The sequence below is a fragment of the Erinaceus europaeus genome, chromosome 5 (assembly GCF_950295315.1).
Source record: "Erinaceus europaeus chromosome 5, mEriEur2.1, whole genome shotgun sequence".
NCBI lineage: Eukaryota > Metazoa > Chordata > Mammalia > Eulipotyphla > Erinaceidae > Erinaceus > Erinaceus europaeus.
The window spans coordinates 19202053-19223568 of record NC_080166.1 but is presented as its reverse complement, the minus strand read 5'-3'; the positions used below and the strand labels follow the sequence as shown (position 1 = coordinate 19223568).

The window sequence follows — 21516 nt, the reverse complement described above, 5'->3', positions numbered from 1 at the left end:
ATGAGAGTCTCTTTGCACAACCGTTATGCTGTCTCCCTACCTTGATTCTTTTGTAATGCAGCACCAGGAACCAAACCCCGGTTTCTTTCTTTCTCCCTCCCTTCCTCCCTCCCTCCCTCCCTTCCTTCCTTCTTTCTTTCCTTTCTCTCTTTCTTTTTAATATTTTATTTATTTATTATTGAATGGAGACAGAAATTGAGAGAGGAGGGAGAGAGAGAGAAAAAAAAAAAAAGAAAGACAGAGGCCTGCAGCCCTGCTTTACCATTTGCAAAGCTTTCCCCCTGCAGGTGGGAACCAGGGGCTTGAACCTGGGTCCTTGTACACTGCAATGTGAGCACTTAACCAGGTGTGCCACCGCCTGCCCACCCCAGGGGGGGTTTCTAAGACGCAAGGCGCAGCTCAGATACTATTTTACCTTATTTTATTTTTACTTTCATTGATTTATTTTTACCAGAGCACCAATCAGTTCTGTTTGTTGCTGGTTCCATAGATCAAACCTGGGACCCCTCACATGCAATTCCCTCACGTAACGTGTCAACTCCCTTTAGATGTAAATACCTCCCTATATAATATGCATAAATGCTTTATTTCATTTTTATTTTTACTTAAATTTTTGCCACCAGGGTTACCGTTGGGGCTTGACAACCATTTGACTTCACCATTCCCAGCAGCCATTTTTATCTTTTTTTTTTTCTATCTTCTCTTTTCTTTTTACTCTATTTAGTGGGACAGAGAAATTGAGAGGAGAGGGGGAGATGAGAGAGACAGAGACACCTGCAGTCCTGCTTCAACGCATGTGAAGCTTTCCCCCTGCAGGGGGGACGAGGTGCACCCAGGTACTTGGGTAAAGTAGACAGTGCATGCTCTCCGAGGTGCACCCCTGCCCAGCTTCAAGAGTAATAATATCATAAATATCCTCTTACCCTACAGTGTCGAGACCACATACATGGACTACAAGGACCCCCAGTTGGTCTCAAAAAATTAAAACCCAGACCCGGTTCCTTCAACTCATATCAGTGCCTAGACCCATAGACCTAGTGCTGACTGTGTTAAGGCGTAACCTTCTGTCTCCACTCACTCATGACTCAATAAATGGGTGTTGAATGAATGACTGAATGAGTTAGTACAGGATGGACGACCCGACAGCCGTGAGCGAGGGTCACTGACAGAGTCTGGGTGCATGACTCCCAGGGCTGGTCAGCCCCTGGCAGGGAACCAGGTCAAGGGTTCTCTTGTTCTGAGTTCCTTGACCGAGTTAAGTTTTCCGAGGAGGGTCTGTGCCGGCATCTTCCCAGTCCGGGTGGAGAGCTGGAGCTGAGGCAGAGAAGAGTCCAGAGTGATGGAGAGGCAGAGGTTCACCTTGCAGAAACCAGATCCAGGAGCGAACTGTCCTGTTAGCGAAGTGGACGGGGAGCTGGCAAGGGAGCTCACTTAGATCACGCACCTGCTTCGTCTTACAAATGCCCCAGGTTCGACTCAACACCCCACCCCCAAAACATGGCACTGGAGGAGACCTCAGTACTGTGGTGCCTCTCTGCTCTGTTTGTTTTTTTTTTAAGATTTTATTTAATTATTAATGAGAAAGATAGGAGGAGAGAGAAAGAGAACTAGACATCACTCTAGCACATGTGCTGCTAGGGGTCAAATTCAGTTTTGTCTGCACCTGACAGCTAACAATGCAGGTAGACCCAGGTTATTGTCTGGGGAGATGGTGTCATAGTTGGAAAAAGGACCAGAAAGCTGGATCAGGGAAGAGAGAAGAGAGTAGCTCCCAGTATTTTTTTTGTTGTTGTTGTTGTTGTTGTTTTATTTTATTTATTTATTTATTTTCCCTTTTGTTGCCCTTGTTGTCTTTTTTTTTATTGTTGTTGTAGTTATTGTTGTTGTTATTGATGTGGTTGTTATTGGATAGGACAGAGAGAAATGGAGAGAGGAGGGGAAGACAGAGGGGGGAGAGAAAGACAGACACCTGCAGACCTGCTTCACCGCCTGTGAAGCGACTCCCCTGCAGGTGGGGAGCCGGGGGCTGGAACCCGGATCCTTACGCCGGTCCTTGCGCTTTGCGCCACGTGCGCTTAACCCACTGCGCTACCGCCCGACTCCCGCAATATTTTATTTTTATTTAATTTATTTTTTTAAAAAGAGGCATTAACAAAACCGGAGGATAGGAGGGGTACAACTCCACACAGTTCCCTCCACCAGATCTCCATATCTCATCCCCTCCCCTGATATTATTTTTATTTTTGAACCCAGGTTCAAACCTGGGCCACACTGCACTGGAGCTTTGGTGTTGTGGTGCATCTCTCTCTCTCTCTCTCTCTCTCTCTCTCCTTTCTTTTCACTGTCACTAGGGCTTTACCACTCCGGGTAAAGACAGAGCGAGAGAGAGGGAAAGAAAGAGGGAGAGAGAGGGAGAGAGAGAGAGAGAGATATGGAGGCAAGGAAATAAAATAAGATCCCACGTCAGGAATAGCCCCTGTGCACCTGCGCGCATGTTACCGTCAGCTTGCTTTCTCCCTCTAATGGCTTCTCTCTGCATCTTCAAGGAGAACTGCCTCAACTTGGATGTGGTGGAGCAGATTTACAAGCGGAACCCCATCCTGCGCCACACCCACCACCCCCTGCACTCCCCGCTCCTACCCCTCCCCTATGGAGACATCAACCTCAACCGTGAGTCCCCCTGACCCCCACCCCAGTCCAGGGACTGACTCCCCAACACTGGCTGTCAGCCTCGTCTTGTTAGTCTGTTTAAACTCAAGGTCTTTCAGTCCTCATGAATACAGGGGTGGGGCTCTGAAAAGGCCCCTGCTCAAATTCATTCCTTTAAAATACCATTATTTGGGGGCCTGTCAGTAGTGCAGCGGGTTAAGCACACATATGTCAAAGCTCAAGGACTGGCGCAAGGATCCCAGTTCGACCCCCCCCCCCCTTGCAGGGGGGTTGCTTCATTAGCGGTGAAGCAGGTCTGCAGGTGTCTGTCTCTCCTCCTCTCTGTCTTCCCCTCCTCTCTCGAATTCTGTCTGTCCTATCCAACAACAACAGCAGTGGCAACAATAACAGCAAGGACAAACAAAATGGAGAAAAATGGCGTCTGAGAGCAGAGGATTTGTAGTGCAGGCACTGAGCCCCAGCAATAACGCTGGAGGTTAAAAAAAAAAAAAAGAAGAAACTAGTTTTAATGATGCATTTGTTTTTCAACACAAGACAGAGATAAATGTGTGACTTTATGTGTGCAAATCCGGTGCTTTACCCACTTCACCACCTCTTGGGCCATATAAAATGTTTTTCTTTCTTCCTTTAATTTTTAACTAGAACACTGCTCAGCTCTGGCTTATGATAGTACGGGGGATTGAACCTGAGACTTTGGAGCCTCAGGCATGAGAGTCTGTTTGTATAACCATTATGCTATCTAACGCCACCCAAGTTTTTCTTAAAGGGCCAGAAGGTAGCATATCCAGTTAAGTCCACATATTACCTCAAAGTTAGGGAGCTGGGCAGTGAAGCATCTGGTTGAGTGCACGCGTTACAATGCACAAGGGTCCAGGTTCAAGCCCCCAATCGCCACTGCAGGAGAGAAGCTTCATGAATGGTGAAGCAGTGTAGCTGGTGCCTTTCTGTATCTATCTTCCCCCTTCTGTTCAATTTCTCTGTCTCTATCCTAAATTAATAAAGAACAAATTTTTAAAAATCTAAAAAATTCAAAGCCACCTAAACTGATTGAAGAACAGTTCTTGAACAAATTCTCTCTCTTTCTCTCCCTGTCTTTTTTTTTTTTTTTTTTTTTTTTTTGCCTGGTTATTATTGCTAGGGCTCTTTACCTGCACAACAAATCCCCCTCTTTTGGACAGAGAGAAATTGAGAGAGGAGAGAGGGACATAGAGAGGGAGAGAGAATTGAGAGATGCCTGTAGACCTGCTTCACCACTCCTGAAGCTTCCCCCCTGCAAGTGGGGAGTGGGGTCTCAAACCTGGGTCCTTGTGCATGGTAATGTGTGTACTCAATCAGGTGTGCTACTGCCTTGACCCTGAACAGTTTTCTTTTTAATTTTTTTAATTATCTTTACTTATTTATTGGACAGAGACAGCCAGAAATCGAGAGGGAAGGGGATGACAAAGAGGGAGAGAGACAGAGAGTCACCTGCAGCACAGCTTCACCACTTACAAAGCTTTCCCCCTGCAGGTGGGGACCAGGGGCTCGAAACTAGGTCCTTGGGCACCATAATGTGTGCTCTAGCAGGTGCGCCACCACCTGGCCCCAAGTTGTCTTTTTTCCAAAGACAGACCAGAGGAGCTTGTAAGCTAGAATCTTGTCCCAAGACGGAGTTCGGTTATGTCACAAGACAGTGTCGCCACCCAGCTCTGTGTTTTGAAGCTGATTGAGATATATACGGGCCTCTAAGTGGGCAGGGGACAGTGACTGCACATCCCTGGGGTCCCCTCCGAGCCCCTCGGCTGACTCTGTGCTTTGCTGTCCCCAGTGCTCAAAGACAAAGGCTACACCACCCTGCAGGACGAGGCCATCAAGATCTTCAACTCCCTGCAGCAGCTGGAGTCGGTCTCGGACCCGGTGCCCATCATCCAGGGCATCCTGCAGACGGGCCATGACCTCCGTCCACTGCGGGACGAGCTGTACTGCCAGCTCATCAAGCAGACCACCAAGGTGCCCCAGCCGGGCAGTGCGGGCAACCTGTACAGCTGGCAGATCCTGACCTGCCTCAGCTGCACCTTCCTGCCCAGCCGCGGCATCCTCAAGTACCTCAAGTTCCACCTCAGGAGGTAGGAGGCGGCCAGGTTTGCGGCGCAGGCCGGTCGAGGGGCTTGCGGAGCGGGGTCTAGCGCCTTCGCCTCTCATCCCTCCTGCCAGCTCACAGGAACAGACAGGACAGGGAGAAATGGAGAGGGAGAGACAGAGACAACAGGACAGAGAGAAACTGAGATAGGGAGAGACAGACACCTGCAGCCCTGCTTCATTGCTTATGAAGCAATTTTTTTTTCTCTCTAAGCCACTCAGGCTGTTTCTTTTTCTTATTCTTTTTTTTTTTTTTACATTTATTTATTTTCCCTTTTGTTACCCTTTTGTTATTGTTGTTATTGTAGTTATTGTTCTCTCCCTGAAGAGAACCAAGTGCAGAGAGTTTGTGCCGTCCCGGGATGAGATCGAGGCTCTGATCCAGCGGCAGGAGATGACGTTATTGATGTCGTCTTTGTTAGATAGGACAGAGAGAAATGGAGAGAGGAGGGGGAGAAAAAGATAGACACCTGCAGACCTGCTTCACCTCTTGTGAAGTGACTCCCCGGGGGCTCAAACCAGGATCCTTCCACCGGTCCTTGCGCTTTGCACCACGTGGGCTTACCCTGCTGCGCTACTGCCTGACTCCCCTGTCTTCCTTTCTCTATCTGTCTGTCTGTCTATCTCTGTGTCCCTCTCCCCCCACCCCTTCTCATTCTCATAATAACTAAATAATGCCTGGAAGAGAGCACCAGGCTTCACAGGCTACTACGCCTGAGGCTCAGAGGTCTCGTTCTATCCCCAGCACAATCAGAAATGAGCAGAGCTCTAGCGGAGGAAAAACACAGCTAAATAAATAGTTAAATAAATGTCAGTCAGTTTCCCTTTTTTAACAAAAACTCTTAGCTTTATTTTTTTTTAAGATTTTATTTTTATTTTTTATTTATTAAGGAGAAAGGAGAGAAAGAGAGAGAGAACCAGGCATTACTCTGGTACATGTGCTGCTGGGGATTGAACTCAGGACCTCATGGTTGAGATCAAGTCGAGTGCTTTCATCCACTGTACCACCTCCCAGACCACTTGATTTTTTTATTTGATAGGACAGAGAGAAATTGAGAGGAGAGGGGAAGATAAAGAGGGAGACAGACAGACTCCTGTAGAACCATGCACAGCACCCAGAGAGCCCCATGGATGGAGCAGGGCTGTGGGGTTTCTCCTCTCTCAGCACCATGCGCAGCACCCAGGGAGCCCCATAGATGGAACAGAGCTGTGGTATCTCTCCTCTTTCTTCTCACTCTCTCTCCTCCCTGTAAGTTTAGTTTTTAAAAAACGGGACAGAGAGACGGCGTGCCGGTGTCCCACATGGTGAGGCCCAGTGTTTTCCCTGTCACCACATGGAAAAAGCCAGCCATCACTGATGAACAGCCCCTGCTGGGAAGTGACTGGGTTTCCTCCCCTGCCTGCCCTGAGGGGATAGGGGGTAAGGGAAGGGGTTGACTCACAACACACCACACTGGCTCCCCACAGCCAGCCACCTCCACGTAGCAACAACAGCTGGTGTTTGTCTCCCAGGATCCGGGAGCAGTTCCCAGGCACGGAGATGGAGAAATACGCCCTCTTCACATACGAGTCCCTGAAGAGAACCAAGTGCAGAGAGTTTGTGCCGTCCCGGGACGAGATCGAGGCTCTGATCCAGCGGCAGGAGATGACGTCCACCGTGTACTGCCATGGTGGGGGCTCGTGCAAGATCACCATCAACTCCCACACCACAGCCGGGGAGGTGAGAGACAACGGCTTCTTCAATGCATGGGATTCACAGGGCGCAGGAATCATAGCTCGGTCACCCTGGAGAAGGGCGACCCCTGCAGGCCGCACACAGGCAGCAGGGAACTCAAATAGTGGAAGAGTTAAAAAACTAGATTGTGGGAGTCAGGCAGGTAACATGGCAGGTTAAGCGCGTGTGGCACAAAGCAGGACCAGTGTAAGGATCCCAGGGTGGGAGGAGGGGGTGTTTTTTGATTGGACAGAAAGAAATTGAGAGGAGTGGAAGAAATAGAGAGGAAGAGAAAAAGAGAGGCACCTGCAGACCTGCTTCACCATTCATGAAGCTTCCCCCCTGCCGGTGGGTTGTGAGGGCTCGAACCTGGGTCCTTGCACATGGTGACGTGTGCACTTAACCGGATGCGCCACCACCCAGCCCTCTCCGTGGCCTTTTTTTTTTTTTTTTAATAGTGGGCAAGAGATAGACAGGGAGAGATAAGAAGAGAGAGAGCTGCCGCATTATTGCACCATTCATGAAGCTTCCCCTCTTAGTAAATGGAGGCTGAGGGCTTGAACCTGGGTCCTTGAACCTGACTACATACGCTCTGTACCAGGCGGCCCTGAATGTGCTGGCTTCTTGTATTAAGCTACAGAATCTCCACTTCTGCCAAGCTGTTGGCATGGTGCTCAATGGGGTCCTTTCCTGAGCAGCCGAGTACTAACCCAGTGAGTGTCTCTCCCACTGCTCTCTTGCAGGTGGTGGAGAAGCTGATCCGGGGCCTGGCAATGGAGGACAGCAGGAACATGTTCGCCTTGTTTGAGTACAACGGGCACATTGACAAAGCCATTGAGAGCCGGACCATCGTGGCGGACGTCTTAGCCAAATTTGAAAAGTGAGTTTCCTCTCCCAGCAACACCCAGGGATTAAACTAGACCGTGTGAACTGACAGCAAGAGTTCCAGGTTCAAATTTCCCCTGTCTCAGCCTCAGTGTGTATTTGAGTTGCTTTGTTACCTATGTTCTGGTGTGTTTAAATTTTTTAATTTATTTTTTTGTTTTTGCTGGTTTTTCCTACAGAGACATAGAGAACTGGTGAGCGACGGGTGAGGGAACCGGGTGGTGGCACTCCTGGTGTAGTGCACGTGTTACAGTGCTCAAGGACCTGAGTTCAAGCCCCTGGTCTCCACCGTGGGGGTGGAAGTGGGGAAGCTTTATAAAAACATTTTTTAAGAAAGAGAAGTAAGGGTGTTTGAGAGCAAGAGAGAACGAGAAACACCTGCAACACTATGTCACTACTCTCAAGCTTTCACCCTGCAGGTGGGGACCAGGGGCTTGAACCCAGGTCCTTGTGCAGAGTAATGTGTGCACTCAATCCATTCTTCCACCACTCAGCATCCCTGTATACTATAAACTCTTCAAGCTAAATTTATTACCTCTTAGATTCTCAATATTTGGCCAGTGATTTCTCATAGGGGACCTAAGAGATGATAAAGATATTCCTGTTCAGTGCAAATATAGCTTCCACAATTTCAGTGTCAGCTTTGCAGAGGAGCGTGTTGTACTTCTTTTGAGGGCTGGTAGAGGGAGTGAAGGAGTAGCCTTTGTTTTTATTTTTATTTATTTTTATTTTTTGCTTCCAGGATTATCACTGGAGCGCCGTGAATCCACTGCTCCTGGCAGCCTTTTTTTTTTTTTTTTTTTTTCATTTTATTGCATAGGACAAAGAAATTCAGAAGGGAGGGAGAGATAGAGAGGGAGAAAGATAGACACCTGCAGACCTGCTTCGCCACTGGTGAAGGGTCCCCACCTGCAGGTAGGGAGCCAGGGGCTCTATCATGGACCCCTGTGTGGGTCCTTGTGCTTAGTACTATGTACACCTAATCAGATGCACCACTGCCCAGCCCTCTTTGTTATTTTTAAAGACTCAATTTTTTTAAGTGTTTTCTTTATTTTTATTAATAAAACCATTCAAATTCAGATCATTATAGAAAGACACTCAGATTTCGGGGGGGGGGATATAATTTTCACTAAAAGCATATTGGCAAAGCCCATTATGCTAACCTACTATTATGTACTTTACGATCAGTTCCCACCTACTTTTCTGTTCTCAGTGACAGAATGTCGCTCCTCCCACTGCACTGCCTGCTTGGTCCCCTTTCACTCTGAATCTCTCTCGTCTTCCGTCGGCAGGTTGGCTGCCTCATCAGAAGGGGCCGAGCTGCCCTGGAAATTCTACTTCAAGCTCTACTGCTTCCTGGACACGGACAACGTGCCCAAAGACAGCGTGGAGTTTGCCTTCATGTTTGAACAGGTAACAGCCACGGCCGTCTCACCTGACAGCACAACCACCACTCGGCTGTCACATGCATTGGTTGAGATGGGGTGGGGGAGATAGAGAAGTGTCTGTAGCATTGCTCCACCGTTGGTGAAGCTTCACCCCTGCTGGTGGGAGCTGGGGGCTTGAACTCAGATCCTTGTGCTCAGCTAGATGCACCAGCGCCTGATGCCTCCTGGAGCCTCTCCTATGCAAGTCCCATGCACTACCACCTCACTGTCTCCCTGGCCCATTTATCTCTTGGAAATGAAACTTCCAGGTGGGAATAGATAGCATAATGGTTATGCAAAGAGACTCTCATGCATGAGGCTCTTAAGGGAAGTCCCAGGTTCAATCCGTGGCACCACCATAAATGGCCAAAGTTGATCAGAGCCTCTAGTATGAAGAGGAAAGGAAAGGAAAGGAAAGGAAAGGAAAGGAAAGGAAAGGAAAGGAAAGGAAAGGAAAGGAAAGGAAAGGAAAGGGGAAAGGAAAGAAGAAAGTGAAACTTCTGCATGTTTACTTGAATGTCTGAACCAGAAATTGTTCTTTTGTGTTCTGGTTGTTTTTTGAATGATTTTAAAAAAAAAAAGTAGATGGGAACTGATCGTAAAGTACATAGTAGTAGGTTAACATAATGGGCTTTGCAAATATAGTTTTAGTAAAAATTACCTTTTTTCACCAGAAATCTGAGTGTATATCTATAATATAATATATCTGAATTTTGAATGGTTTCTATAATTATCTGAATTGGAATGGTTGATTGGACAGAGAGAAATTGAGAACAGGAAAAAGACACCTACAGCTCTGCTTCATGGCTTGTGAAGCTTTTCCCCGCAGATGGGGACTAAGGGCTTGAACCCAGGTCCTTGCACTTGGTAATGTGTGTGCTTAACAGGAACTGTTCTGATTGGCATGTGAGATAAGGCAAAGGGTCCATGTGTTAGAAGGTCTCTGCAAAGGAGAGACTCAGTGGCGACCTGGACCAACCAGGTACCCATTTTAGGGGCAGCGACATCAGAGGAAGCCAGGTGGACACGCTACAGTCCATAAAGTTGTTGGTCTCTTCCTGCCAGGCCCACGAAGCCGTCATCCACGGCCACTACCCTGCCCCGGAAGAAAACCTCCAGGTGCTGGCGGCTCTGCGGCTACAGTACCTGCAGGGCGATTACACGCTACACGCCACCCTGCTGCCCCTGGAGGAGGTCTACTGCCTGCAGAGACTCAGGGCCCGCATCAGCCAGTCCACCAAAAGCTTCAGCCCCTGCGAGAGACTGGAGAAACGGAGGACCAGCTTCCTGGAGGGGACGCTGCGACGCAGCTTCCGCACGGGCTCCATGGTCCGGCAGAAGGCCGAGGAGGAGCAGATGCTGGACATGTGGATCAAGGAAGAGGTCTGCTCTGTGCGAGCCAGCATCATCGACAAGTGGAAGAAGTTCCAGGGCATGAGCCAAGAGCAGGCCATGGCCAAATACATGACCTTGATCAAGGATTGGCCCGGCTACGGCTCAACGCTCTTTGATGTGGAGGTGAGAACTGGCTGTATTTTCAGGACAGTCAGGCTGTGGCTTCCCAGTCCAGACAGGGAAGCCACAGGGCATACTCTTTCTTAATCCATTTCTCTGGATCAAATTGAGGACTTTGTATTCCTTCAAATTTCTTGATAGTTTGTCTCCTAAATTCTTTCTCTGACAGCTCCTCTGCATCCTTAAGTGTCTGGGCACTGTACTGGCCTCCCTGAACCTTGGGTTGGTCAGCAGGGGACACTGGGTTCTGCTTTGTTTGTGATTTGGTTTTGAAGAAGTGACCTTAGTATTAAGGTACCTGGTATTCCTTAAACAGAGCCCTAGGTTGGGATGAGGTGAGATGGGGAGAGGAGAGATCCTAAACGACTTCTGTTCTTCCCAGCCTTTTTCACTGAAACTGGGAACTCTGCTGTGAGGTCAAAGTCACTTTCCTCACCAAGGTCTCTGTGACAGCTGGAACGCCTTCCAATTTGGTTGACTTCTCTTATGCCACAAGGGTGAAATGTTCAACTTCCTGACTCCACCCTGGGAAGCTCATGGCTTCTACAGCACTAAGCAGTAGTTCTGAGCCCCTTTTCCTAGTGTGCCATCACCAGCCTTCAGACGATGATGTTTTCTTCTTTATCAGAAAGCCCAGCTGTGCTCTGGTGACATTTGTTGAGATATTTTGTTTTAATACTGGTTTTCTGGGAGAGAGCCATCTTCCTGAGACTGTGTCTCCATAGCTCCAGAGAAGTCAAGCTTTCTCTGGGGACATACTCAGTGCAGCTATGGCCAAGTTCATATAGGAGAGGACCAGCCAGGTGGAACTCTCTGCTTTCTCACCTTCTGTGCAGAAGCCCCTAAATTTTACTGTTTAGCCACTTACCTAGCCAAGATTTTTTTTTTCCCCTTTTCTTAGTACTGGATACTTTGATACTGTAGGAATGACTAGAAAATGAAGTGCTATCTGCTCTTACACAACCTGCATTCTTTTGTTGTATATTGTCCTCTCTCTCTCTCTCTCTCTCTTCCTCTCTCATTATATGAATGCAAAAACCTTCCCCTTGGGCAAAATTGAATCTTTCTTTCTTCCTTCCTTCCTTTCTTTCTTTCTTCCTTCCATTCTTTCTTTCTTCCTTTTTTAACCAGAACATTGCTCACCTCTGGTTTATAGTGGTAGTAGTGCAGGGGATTGAACCTGGGACTCCACAGCCTCAGGCACAAGAGTCTGTTTGCATAACCATTATACTATCTACCCTCTGCCATAAACTTTCCTCCTGAGAAAGAAGTATCAGGCCAGCCACAGAGAGATGATTTCTATCCCTGCTCTCCCCAGTTCAGTGTGCCTGATTCAGTGTTCTGGGTAGAGTCCACGTGGCCCACCTGTGGTCCCTTTGTGCTCCGTATGTCTTTCTGACGGGTGTGTGATCTGACTCTCTCCCGGCAGTGCAAGGAAGGTGGCTTCCCCCAGGAGCTCTGGCTGGGTGTCAGCGCTGACGCTGTCTCAGTATACAAGCGTGGGGAGGGCCGGCCCTTGGAAGTCTTCCAATACGAACACATCCTCTCCTTCGGGGCGCCCCTGGCAAACACCTACAAGATCGTGGTGGACGAGAGGGAGCTGCTCTTTGAAACCAGTGAGGTAAGAGTCTGCCTCCTCCCCTCACACCTCACCCACCTGATCAAGTGCCATCTTCCAACACCACAGGAAACTGAGCCCCCAGCCCCCACCTCCCACATCCCCTTCCCAACACCCCATTTTGAGTCCTTAGCTCTGCTGGAATAGACTGGGGTTTATCAGTGCTTCAGTCTACCTTTTCTTCTTTTATTTACCACTGGAACTCAGTGCCAGCACAATGAGTCCATCGTTCCCAGTGTCCATTTTTTTCCTTTGTCTATTTATTTTTTATATTGATAGAACAGAGAGAAATTAAGAGGGGAGGAAGAGATAGAGAGGCAGAGTGAAAGAGAGACCCCTGCAGACTTGCTTCACCATTCACGGAGCTTTCCCCCTGCAGGTGGGGAGCAAAGGCTCAAACCGTAGTCCTTGCACATGGCAGGTGACTCGTGCATTCAGCCAGACACGTCACCGCCTGGCCCTCTTGTTTGTTTGTTTGTTGGGGAATTAATGCTTTACAGTTGACAGTAAATAGAATCGTGTGTACATGCGTAACATTTCCTAGTTTTCCACTTAACAATACAACCCCCACTAGGTCCTCTGCCATCATGTTCCAGGACCTGACCCTCCCCCCATCCACCCCAAAATCTTTTACTTTGGTGTAATATACCAATGTTTTGTTTGTTTTAATATTTCTTCATTTATTGGGTAGAGACAAAGCAGTTGAAGAGGAAGAGATAGAGAGGAAGAAAGACACCTGCAGACCTGTTTCATCTCTCGTGAAATTTCCCCCCTGCAGGTGGGGGTATGGGCTCTCCCTTATTTATTTTTATTTATTCTCTTTTGTTGCCCTTGTTGTTTTCATTGTTGTAATAGTTATTGTTGTTGTTATTGATGTTGTCTTTGTTAGGACAGAGAGAAATGGAGAGAGATGGGGAAGACAGGGGGAGAGAAAGAGGCAGACACCTGCAGACCTGCTTCACCACCTGTGAAGCAACCCCCCTGCAGGTGGGGAACTGGGATCCTTACGCCAGTCCTTGTGCTTCGTGCCACATGCGCTTAACCTGCTGTGCTACCGCCCGTCTCCCCCTTATTTATTTTTAATGAGAGAGATACAGAGAGACACCAGAGCCCTGCTCAGCTCTGGCTGATGGTGGTGCTGAGGATTGAACCTGGGACCTCAGTGCCTCAGGAAGAACCATTACTCTGTCTCCCCAACCCAAGTATTCCTTCAGTCCCGCCTATTAGTGAGATCACCTGGTCAGTCTTTATCTCCTCCTCCATCTACCTCGAGCAGAAGACAAAAATCTCACCTTCCCTGACAGCAGGGGGGGGGGGCAATCCCCTATTTCAAGAACCCACCACCAGGTGGCGCCCTTGGCCTTTGCCAAAGCCACAGCAGCCTCTATGAGTTGCTGCCCCTTGACCTTGCACGTGGTGACCTTGTGTGTGTCCCCTGCAGGTGGTGGACGTGGCGAAGCTCATGAAAGCCTACATCAGCATGATCGTGAAGAAACGCTACAGCACCTCACGCTCCGTCAGCAGCCAGGGCAGCTCCAGGTGAAGACGGAGCCGGAACCAACTTCTGCATCTGGAAGCCTCCACCCAAAAAAACAGAGCCCTCGCCCCGGCTTTCTGGAAGCCCCTGGGTGGGGAAGGGCTGTGACTCTGTACAGGGGTCTCTTGCCCCCTGTTCCTAAGTGACCATGCATTCAGCTGTCACCTTTAACCTCTAGCCACCTGCCCCGTGTCCATAACTTCACTCCTCTTTGATGACACATGCCTTAAAAGAGAGAGAGAAGGAAAAAAAAAGAGAGAGAACAAAGCCACACCACCACCACCACCAAAGCAGCCAGATGTGCCTTAACGCGTGGAACCAACACTCAGTGACCTTAACTGTGCTAATGAAGGACGCCCCCATCCTGTGGGAAGCAGGGCAGGGAGATTTGCAGAGCTTGGAGGTGGGGCTGCTGGACCCATCACTGCTGCACTAACCTCCCGGCCCGATTTCCCCACTTGTGGGGGGAAGGTGAGGGCACGGGATGGGCCCCGGGGAGCCCCAGGGACAGTGTGTCTTAGAGAGACAGTGTGTTTTCAGCGGGGTGCTGCAGGCAGCCTTCCCGGCCAGTGTGTATTAACCTTTTATTCCCCCCCCCTCCCCCCGTCTCAGCCTTAAAGCCTGCACACTCACCTGTGTGGGCAGGTGTGCGGGACCGCCTTGCTTTTCATCTCTGTGCCACAAGCATCAAGGGAGAAAGAACGTGCAATGGTGTAAACTGTGTATTTTTTGAGAGTCGAGAGAGTTCTAGCCTGCAGTGCTACCTTTCTAAGGGAGATGCTTTAGTAACGACCCAGAAGCCTGGATCGCTCTTCCTTCCCCTCTCCCCTACCCCTTGCCCCCATCCCCACCCCACCCCTGTCTTTACTGGACCTCGGAAGCCACATTTGGACTCCCATTTTAGTGGCTGTGTAGCAAAGCCTGCCTTCTGTGTCTGCTGCCTTTCTGCGCAGATGTGCAGCCTCCAAATAGCTGTATTTATGAACCACTCCCAAGCCCCTGGCTCCACGGCTGCCTTTAGAGTTCTTATGAAGACAGTTTGGGGGCCTCCTTTCTAAGCAGTTTAAATGAAGAGAGGCTTCTGGGAAAGTTAGCTTGTATCACTCCAAGACAGGTCACTATCTAATAATCCTGCCAGGCCCATAGAGAAAGAGAGATGCTGTGGTCCCACAAGGCAGATACAAGAGGACATCTTCCAGGCACCCCCGACATTAAACAATGAGGCTTAGAAAGAAAGAAAGAAAGAAAGAAAGAAAGAAAGAAAGAAAGAAAGAAAGAAAGAAAGAAAGAAAGAAAGAAAGAAGGAAATCCGTTATTTATCCCCAACCGATCATGGTCTGAACAAGCTCGACACCTGTAAATAAATCAGTGTTGAGGACCAGAAAGAAATCTGGTCGAGGGACTTTTTATTTTTATATGGAAAAGAGCTGTAGACATTTAAAGCCAACTCAGTCTGTCCACAAAGAGATACAGAAACCTGCCTTAATTCTGTGGATTTCCACGCCGAACCACCATCTGTGGGCTCAGCGGAAGCCTGACAATAAAAGATTGTTAGCTAATGGGCTGTGTGTTGTCTCTGGTAGGGCCCGGGGTGCCCTGTGTGGGATTTTGTTTCTGTGGGTTTTATGTTTTCAGGGCCCTGAGCTCAGAATGTAAAAAGTGAGGCTCCTGCTTTCTGTCCCCAGGGATGGAGACAGATGGACATCCCTGTTCTGTCTTTGCTTCCATTTCAGGCTCAGAGAATGTGACTGGGAAGTGCCTTTTGCTTCTAGAATTCCTACAGAGATTAACCACCATTCCTTGCATGTGTGCACAGTGAATTTTCTTTTTTTTTTTAAAAAAAAAAATTATTTACTTATTTACTATTGTATAGAGACAGAGAAATTGAGAGGGGGGACAGATAGAGATGGAGAGAGGCAGACACATGCAGCCCTGTTTCATCATTTGTGAAGCTTTCCCCTTGCAGGTGGGGACCAGGGACTTGAACCCGGGTCCTTGTGCACCGTAGAGTGTGTGCTTAACCAGGTGTGCCACAGCCTGGCCCCTGCGCAGTGAACTTTCCACTTCAGGAACCAGACCTCAGAGCAACCCAATCGTTGGTCATAGATTCAAATCCCTACCAGATCCAAGCTCTCAGCTTGATCCTTTAATAAGATCCACAGCCAGTGAGGAAGGAGGCCACGGTGTTTCCTGGGGGACGTGGCACTTGCCCTCAAGCAGGGGGAGCTATCACTCCCCAGCAGCCGCAGCTCTTGTTGGAAATGTGCTGAGCAAAGTTGATCCCTGGGCTCCTGAGAAGAGTCCTTCCTGCTTTGAAGTGTTGGCTGGATTTCCTGAGGCCAGACTTCATTAAGGCTCATTCCTACGGAGCTTCCCGGTCGGCCACTTTGCTCAACACAAGAGCTGGAAGGAGTTGTATCATCACCCCCTTCTCCCTGCCAGCTGGCTTGGTTGGTTCTGTACACCATCAGGACACCAGTTTTCAATAAAAATCTGGCTCCTTTTTTATTCCAATAAAACAGCCTCTGAAGCATGTGAACAAGAAAATGCTTAGCCTGCAGCCCTTTGCAGAGGAAGAACTCATGTAGGAGAATCAGGCTGGTTTTCCAAGTACAGAATCTGTTCCCATCTTAGTTTTCCCAGGACTTTTTCTTTTTTTAACGTCTCATTTATTTTATTTTTTGAGAGAGAGAGGGGAAAAAAAAACACCAAGGCACTGCTCAACTCTGGCTTATAGCTGTGCTGTGTGGGGCATGGAACCTGGGATTTTGGGGCCCCAGGCATTAAGGAGAGTCTATTTGAGAGTCTATTTGCATTAACCATTGTGTTATCTCCCCCAACTGGGACTTTTGTTTTTCTTTTTCTTCTTTTTTTAAATATTTATTTATTGTTGTTATTGATGTTATTGGATAGGACAGAGAGAAATGGAGAGGGGGGGAGAGAAAGATAGACACCTGCAGACCTGCTTTATCACCTGTGAAGCAACTCCCCAGCAGGTGGGGAGCCAGTGGCTGGAACCTTACTCCTGTCCTTACGCTTTGTGCCACATGTGCTTAACTCACTGCCGCTGGACTCCCAGGACTTTTGTTTTTCAAGTCAAAAAGAATTAACCATTTGAGACATAAACAGGGCCTACTACCCCCCTCCCAAGGCCTCTGGACTTTGGTGGGAACCCGTGACAAGATCAGAACTGTCACTCCCCGCCCCCATCAGAATAGAAGATTTCTCTCTGTCCTATCCAACAACAATGACATCAATAACTACAACAATAAAACAAGGGCAACAAAAGGGAATAAATAATAAATAAATAACTCATTTAAAAAAATAATAGAAGTGGAATGATTCCCATAGGGAGGTGCCTGCTATAGGTTGACTCCGTGATTTTGCATTGAGGAAACAGAATCACCCTCTTGGCTGATTGTCAAGGCCACCCCCAGTCATAACTTGACTTTCTTTTACCAAGTATCCATAAGATCCTTTTTGTAAGAAGGCGGGGGGATGATTTCTTTGGGATTTCCAACGAAAATAAAATTGCCTGGGGCCAGGTGGTTGCATTTCATGTGTTCCCATGCACAAAGACCCAGGTTCAAGCCCCTAGTCCCTACGTGTAGGGGAGAAGCTTCAAGAGCAGTGACAGTGCTGAGGTCTCTCTACCTCCCTTCCCCTCTTAATTTCTGTCTCCATCTCAAGTAAAGAAATAAAAGATACTTTTTTTAAAAAAAGAAGAGAATAAGGTGTGTGGGGGGGGGTGCTAACCTAATGGCTATGCCAAGAGACTCATGCCTGAGGCGCCAAAATCCTAGGTTCTCAGGTTCAATCCCCTGCACCACCATAAACCAAAGCTGAGCAATGCTCTGGGAAAAGAAAGAGGAGGAGAACTATTAGGGTTCTGTGAATGTGTCTCAGAGGCCTTGAGTATGTGTCATCATCTATCAGCTAGTCTCCCCAGGCCAAGTTTTAAAATTTAGAGAGAGGGAGGGAGAAATCAAGCACTATTCCACTTTCTAATGGAAACTTCTGCAGAATCATTGCACAATTTGGAGTTTGGAGTATGGTGGCAATATTTGCAATCTGCCACACTCACTGAAGAGTTACAAAACCATAGTGAACAGAGACTCCCAGCCTCCATACGCCTGACACCAAACTCACTCTCCACAGAGCTGTCCGGAAACCCACTGACTTCTCTAGCCTCTATTGGTCTCCCTGTGACCCACCCAGTCTACACAGTGTAATTACCCACCATCTCAGCCTCTGATCAGACGGGAGCGTCTGCTCTTGCCTGAAATGACCTTCTCCCTGTGAATGCTCTCCTTGTCTGGGCGATCTGGTTTTGATTTTAATGTAATCTCCACAACGCAGCTTGTGGCAGAGACGGCTGCTTCCCCCTCCCCCCGCCCATGCGTCAACCCCATCCTCTCCTGCTCTTGGGTAATAGAATTCCCCCAGGCTTCAGCTCACAGCAGGTACTTGGCTGCGAAGAACACTCCCAGCATCCCCTTCAGCTCTTCTGAGTGTCTGTGCTTGCAAACCATGCTGACATCTGGCTCAATGTGGGGGAGCACAGCAAGACTAGAATGCTGGAGGTTCCAGGTTCAATCCCCACCGTTGCATGTACCAGAGTGGTGCTCTCACCTCTGGTGAAACTCACTCAAACTGACGTGAAGTAAATAAAAGTGAGTAAAGAAAAACCTGGTTCACATTGCTTATCTCAGCTTCTTCTAGGAGAAAACCGCCCATTATGTACATGGGTTGGAATAGCCTTTGCCCAGACAGGGGACTCTACCTCACTACTGGGACCTGTGCATGGGCCCTGCAAAAGCCTTCAGATGGGAATGGGCACAAGGCCTGGGGGAGGTGTGACGGATAGGTCTGCCTGGTACACAGCCATGGTGCTAAGGATGGAGCAAGTGCTGAGTGGCACATGGCCACCCACAGTGACTTTGTGAGTCAGATGTACTGGGCTCACACCTGTCATTTACTAGTGTGTGCTCTTAGGAAAGTCGCTTTTGCTCTGAGGGCCTCTGTTTCTTCATCTGGTAAATAGGGTTTAAAAAAAAAAAAAAAAAAAAACCTGGTTCAACAAAACGCATACAATGCCCCAGTCCCCACCTGTAAGGGGAAGCTTCATGAGCAATGAAGTAGGCTGCAGGTGTCTCTCTGTTTCTCTCCCTCCCTATCTCCCCCTTCATTCTCGATTTCTCTGTCTCTATTCAATAAATAAGTAAACAAACAAATGTTGAAGAAATAAAAGGGTGGTTTAAAACTAGCAGCTAGAATAATCTGAAGGCTCACTTGGCTCCCCACCTGCAGGGGGTCGCTTCACAAACATTGAAGCAGGTCTACAGGTGTTTATCTTTCTCTCTCTCTTTCTGTATACAGGTGTCTATCTCTCTCTCTTTCTGTCTTCCCCTATCTTTCTCTCTCTCTCTCTCTCTCTCTGTCTTCCCCTCCTCTCTCGATTTCTCTCTGTCCTATCCAACAACAATAATAGCAATAACAACAATAATAAACAAAAAGGGCAACAAAAGGGAAAAAGTAGCCTCCAGGAACAGTAGATTGGTAGTGCAGACACCAAGCCCCAGCAATGACCCTAAAGGCAAAAAAAAAAAAAGATGCATTTCATTCAGGGGCCAGAAGGGCCAGCGGGAGATTCGATCAGTAGAGTGCACATGTCAGCAAGCATGAGGGCCTGGCTCCGAGACCCAGGTGTACCTGCAAAGGGATGGAGAGGTACAAATTGAGGGGCAAAATACCTGTCAGCAATTCATTGTTTTATGTATTTTTAAAATTTTTTTTATTATCTTCATTTGCTTATTGGATAGTAGAGACAGCCGTAAATTGAGAAGGAAGGGGGAGAGGGAAAGGGAGAGAGCCAGAGAGACACCTGCAGCCCTGCTTTACCACCTGCGAAGCTTTCCCCCTGCAGATGGAGACCAGGGGCTGGAACCTGGGTTCTTGTACATTGTAACATGTGCATTCAACCAGGTGTGCTACCACCTGGCCCCAGAATTCACTGTTTTAAAAGGACTTTCTGGACTTCCCAGTATTGCTCCCTACTGCGTGTGAGGGGTTGCTGGAAGTAAAAAGGAAGAAGAAAGTGGTTTCGAAGAGCCTTCTTGGGTCAGAACAAAGGAAGCAAATGTATCTCCCTGAGACTCAATGCAGCCCTTGAGATCTCAGCCTCCTATTTTGCTCCAGCTTTATTCCACAGATGGGGTGTTCCTGCAGCATGCAGACAAGGCGGTTTGGAGAAAGGAAGCAAAGTGTTAGGAAAGCCGTGCTGGCAAGCCGGGCTCAGCTGGAGTCATTGTGGTCAAGGCCAGCACAGGGTTGCTAGGGGAAGATTTGGGCCAGGGGACCCTGAATTCCAGTTCCACCGGGACTACCCAAGACTATGACGATTGTTTTCCTTGCCTGTTTCACCTAGTAGAAGGGAGTAGTTTTAAGAGGGCACCAGGAAGTAAGTAGTCAGGAGAGTTTTTATCTTTTTATCATCATCATTTTCCTACCACCAGGTTATAGCTAGAGCTTGGTGCTTGCATGATGGATCCACTACTCCCTGAGGCCATTTTGCCTTTCCTTCCTTCTTCCCTTCCTTCCTTCCTTTCTTTCTATTTTATTTGCTAGGACAAAGAGAAATTGGGGGGGGGGAGAATAGAAAGGAAGAGAGAGAGAGATACCTGCAGACTTGCTTCACCACTCATAAAGTGTCCCCAGTTGTTGTTAAATTTCGGAAGGCTCTGGCCGGGCGGGTTTAGCTTCACGGGCGGGTAACAGAGACGCGGAGACAACGGCTGAGCAGGGAAGCTGTATTTCTTTATTCAGGAACAACGATTCATAAACTAAGACAAACTAATCACCAAACAGAACTCTGCTGTCTCTATGCGGCGGCGCAAGCACTCTTTCTTTTACTCTCGAACTCAGGAACCCTCTCCCTTACTCTCGAACTCAGGAACTCTCGAACTCTCGTACTCGGGAACCCTCTGAAACTCTGGCACACTGGAACTCTCTCTTACTCTGTAACCCTGAAACTCTCGAACTCAGGAACTCAGGAACTCTGGCACTCTCGAACTCAGGAACCCTCTCCCTTACTCTGGAACTCAGGAACTCTCGTACTGGGGAACCCTCTGAAACTCTGGCACACTGGAACTCTCTTTTACTCTGTAACCCTGAAACTCTCGAACTCACTCAGGAACTCAGGAACTCTCGGACTCAGGAACCCTCTCTCGGGGTTTCTTGGGGCGGGGCCAAGCAGGCCCGCGAAATTAATAGGACTGATCCAATTCTCTTGGCGGGGGAGGGCTAGAACAAACCAATGTAAAGCATACGACACCCAGTGAAGGTGGGGAGTAGGGGTTCAAATCTGGATCCTTCCACGTGGTAATGTGTGCACCGATGCTTGGCCCCAGTAGTAAGAGTGTTAAGAGAGCGACAGTAAGTGATAATCATAGGAGGGACTACACCTGGCAAAGCAGATGCACTAGAAGAGGCACATAAACTCAGTGGACCAGTGACAAGTTGACAACAGGTGGGATTTAAAAGATTTTATTCAGTTACTTATTGGCTAGAGACAGAAATTGAGAAGGGAGAGATAGAGAGGGAGAAAGACAGACGTCTGCAGCACTACTCTACCACCCTGTCACTCCTGCAGGTGGGTATGGGGGCCTTGAACTTAGGTCCTCATGGATTGACTTTTTTTTTTCAATATTTCTTTTTTTATTTCTTTATTGGGGAATTAATGTTTTACATTCAACAGTAAATACAATAGTTTGTACATGCATTCAGTATTTCTTAATCTTTACTTATTGTTGGATAGAGACAAAGAGAAATAGGGAGAGAGAGAGAGAGAGAGAGAGAGAGACCTGCAGCCCTTGCTACACCATTTGTGAAGCTTTCCCCCTGCAGGCGGGGACCAGGGGCTTGAACCTGGGTCCTTATGCACTGTAATGTGTGCACTTAACTAATTGTGCCACCTCCTGGCCCCCCTGGATTGTCTTTTCTATTCAGGTGTCTCTGTGGTCTCTCACTAAAC

General features: G+C 48.2%; 1 protein-coding gene across 1 annotated transcript in view; it reads left to right on the top strand.

Moving 5' to 3' along the window:
- The window catches only part of MYO10 (myosin X), a 243536-nt gene extending 228493 nt beyond the window's left edge, over nt 1–15043 (top strand). Inside the window, exons 34-41 of the mRNA XM_060191929.1 lie at nt 2406–2670; nt 4478–4775; nt 6301–6508; nt 7246–7382; nt 8680–8800; nt 9880–10332; nt 11759–11950; nt 13389–15043. Of these exons, the coding sequence (XP_060047912.1) occupies nt 2406–2670; nt 4478–4775; nt 6301–6508; nt 7246–7382; nt 8680–8800; nt 9880–10332; nt 11759–11950; nt 13389–13490 (1776 nt within the window). The 3' untranslated portion in view covers nt 13491–15043. The remainder of the gene's footprint in view (nt 1–2405; nt 2671–4477; nt 4776–6300; nt 6509–7245; nt 7383–8679; nt 8801–9879; nt 10333–11758; nt 11951–13388) is intronic.
- Nucleotides 15044–21516: the final 6473 nt, after the last annotated feature.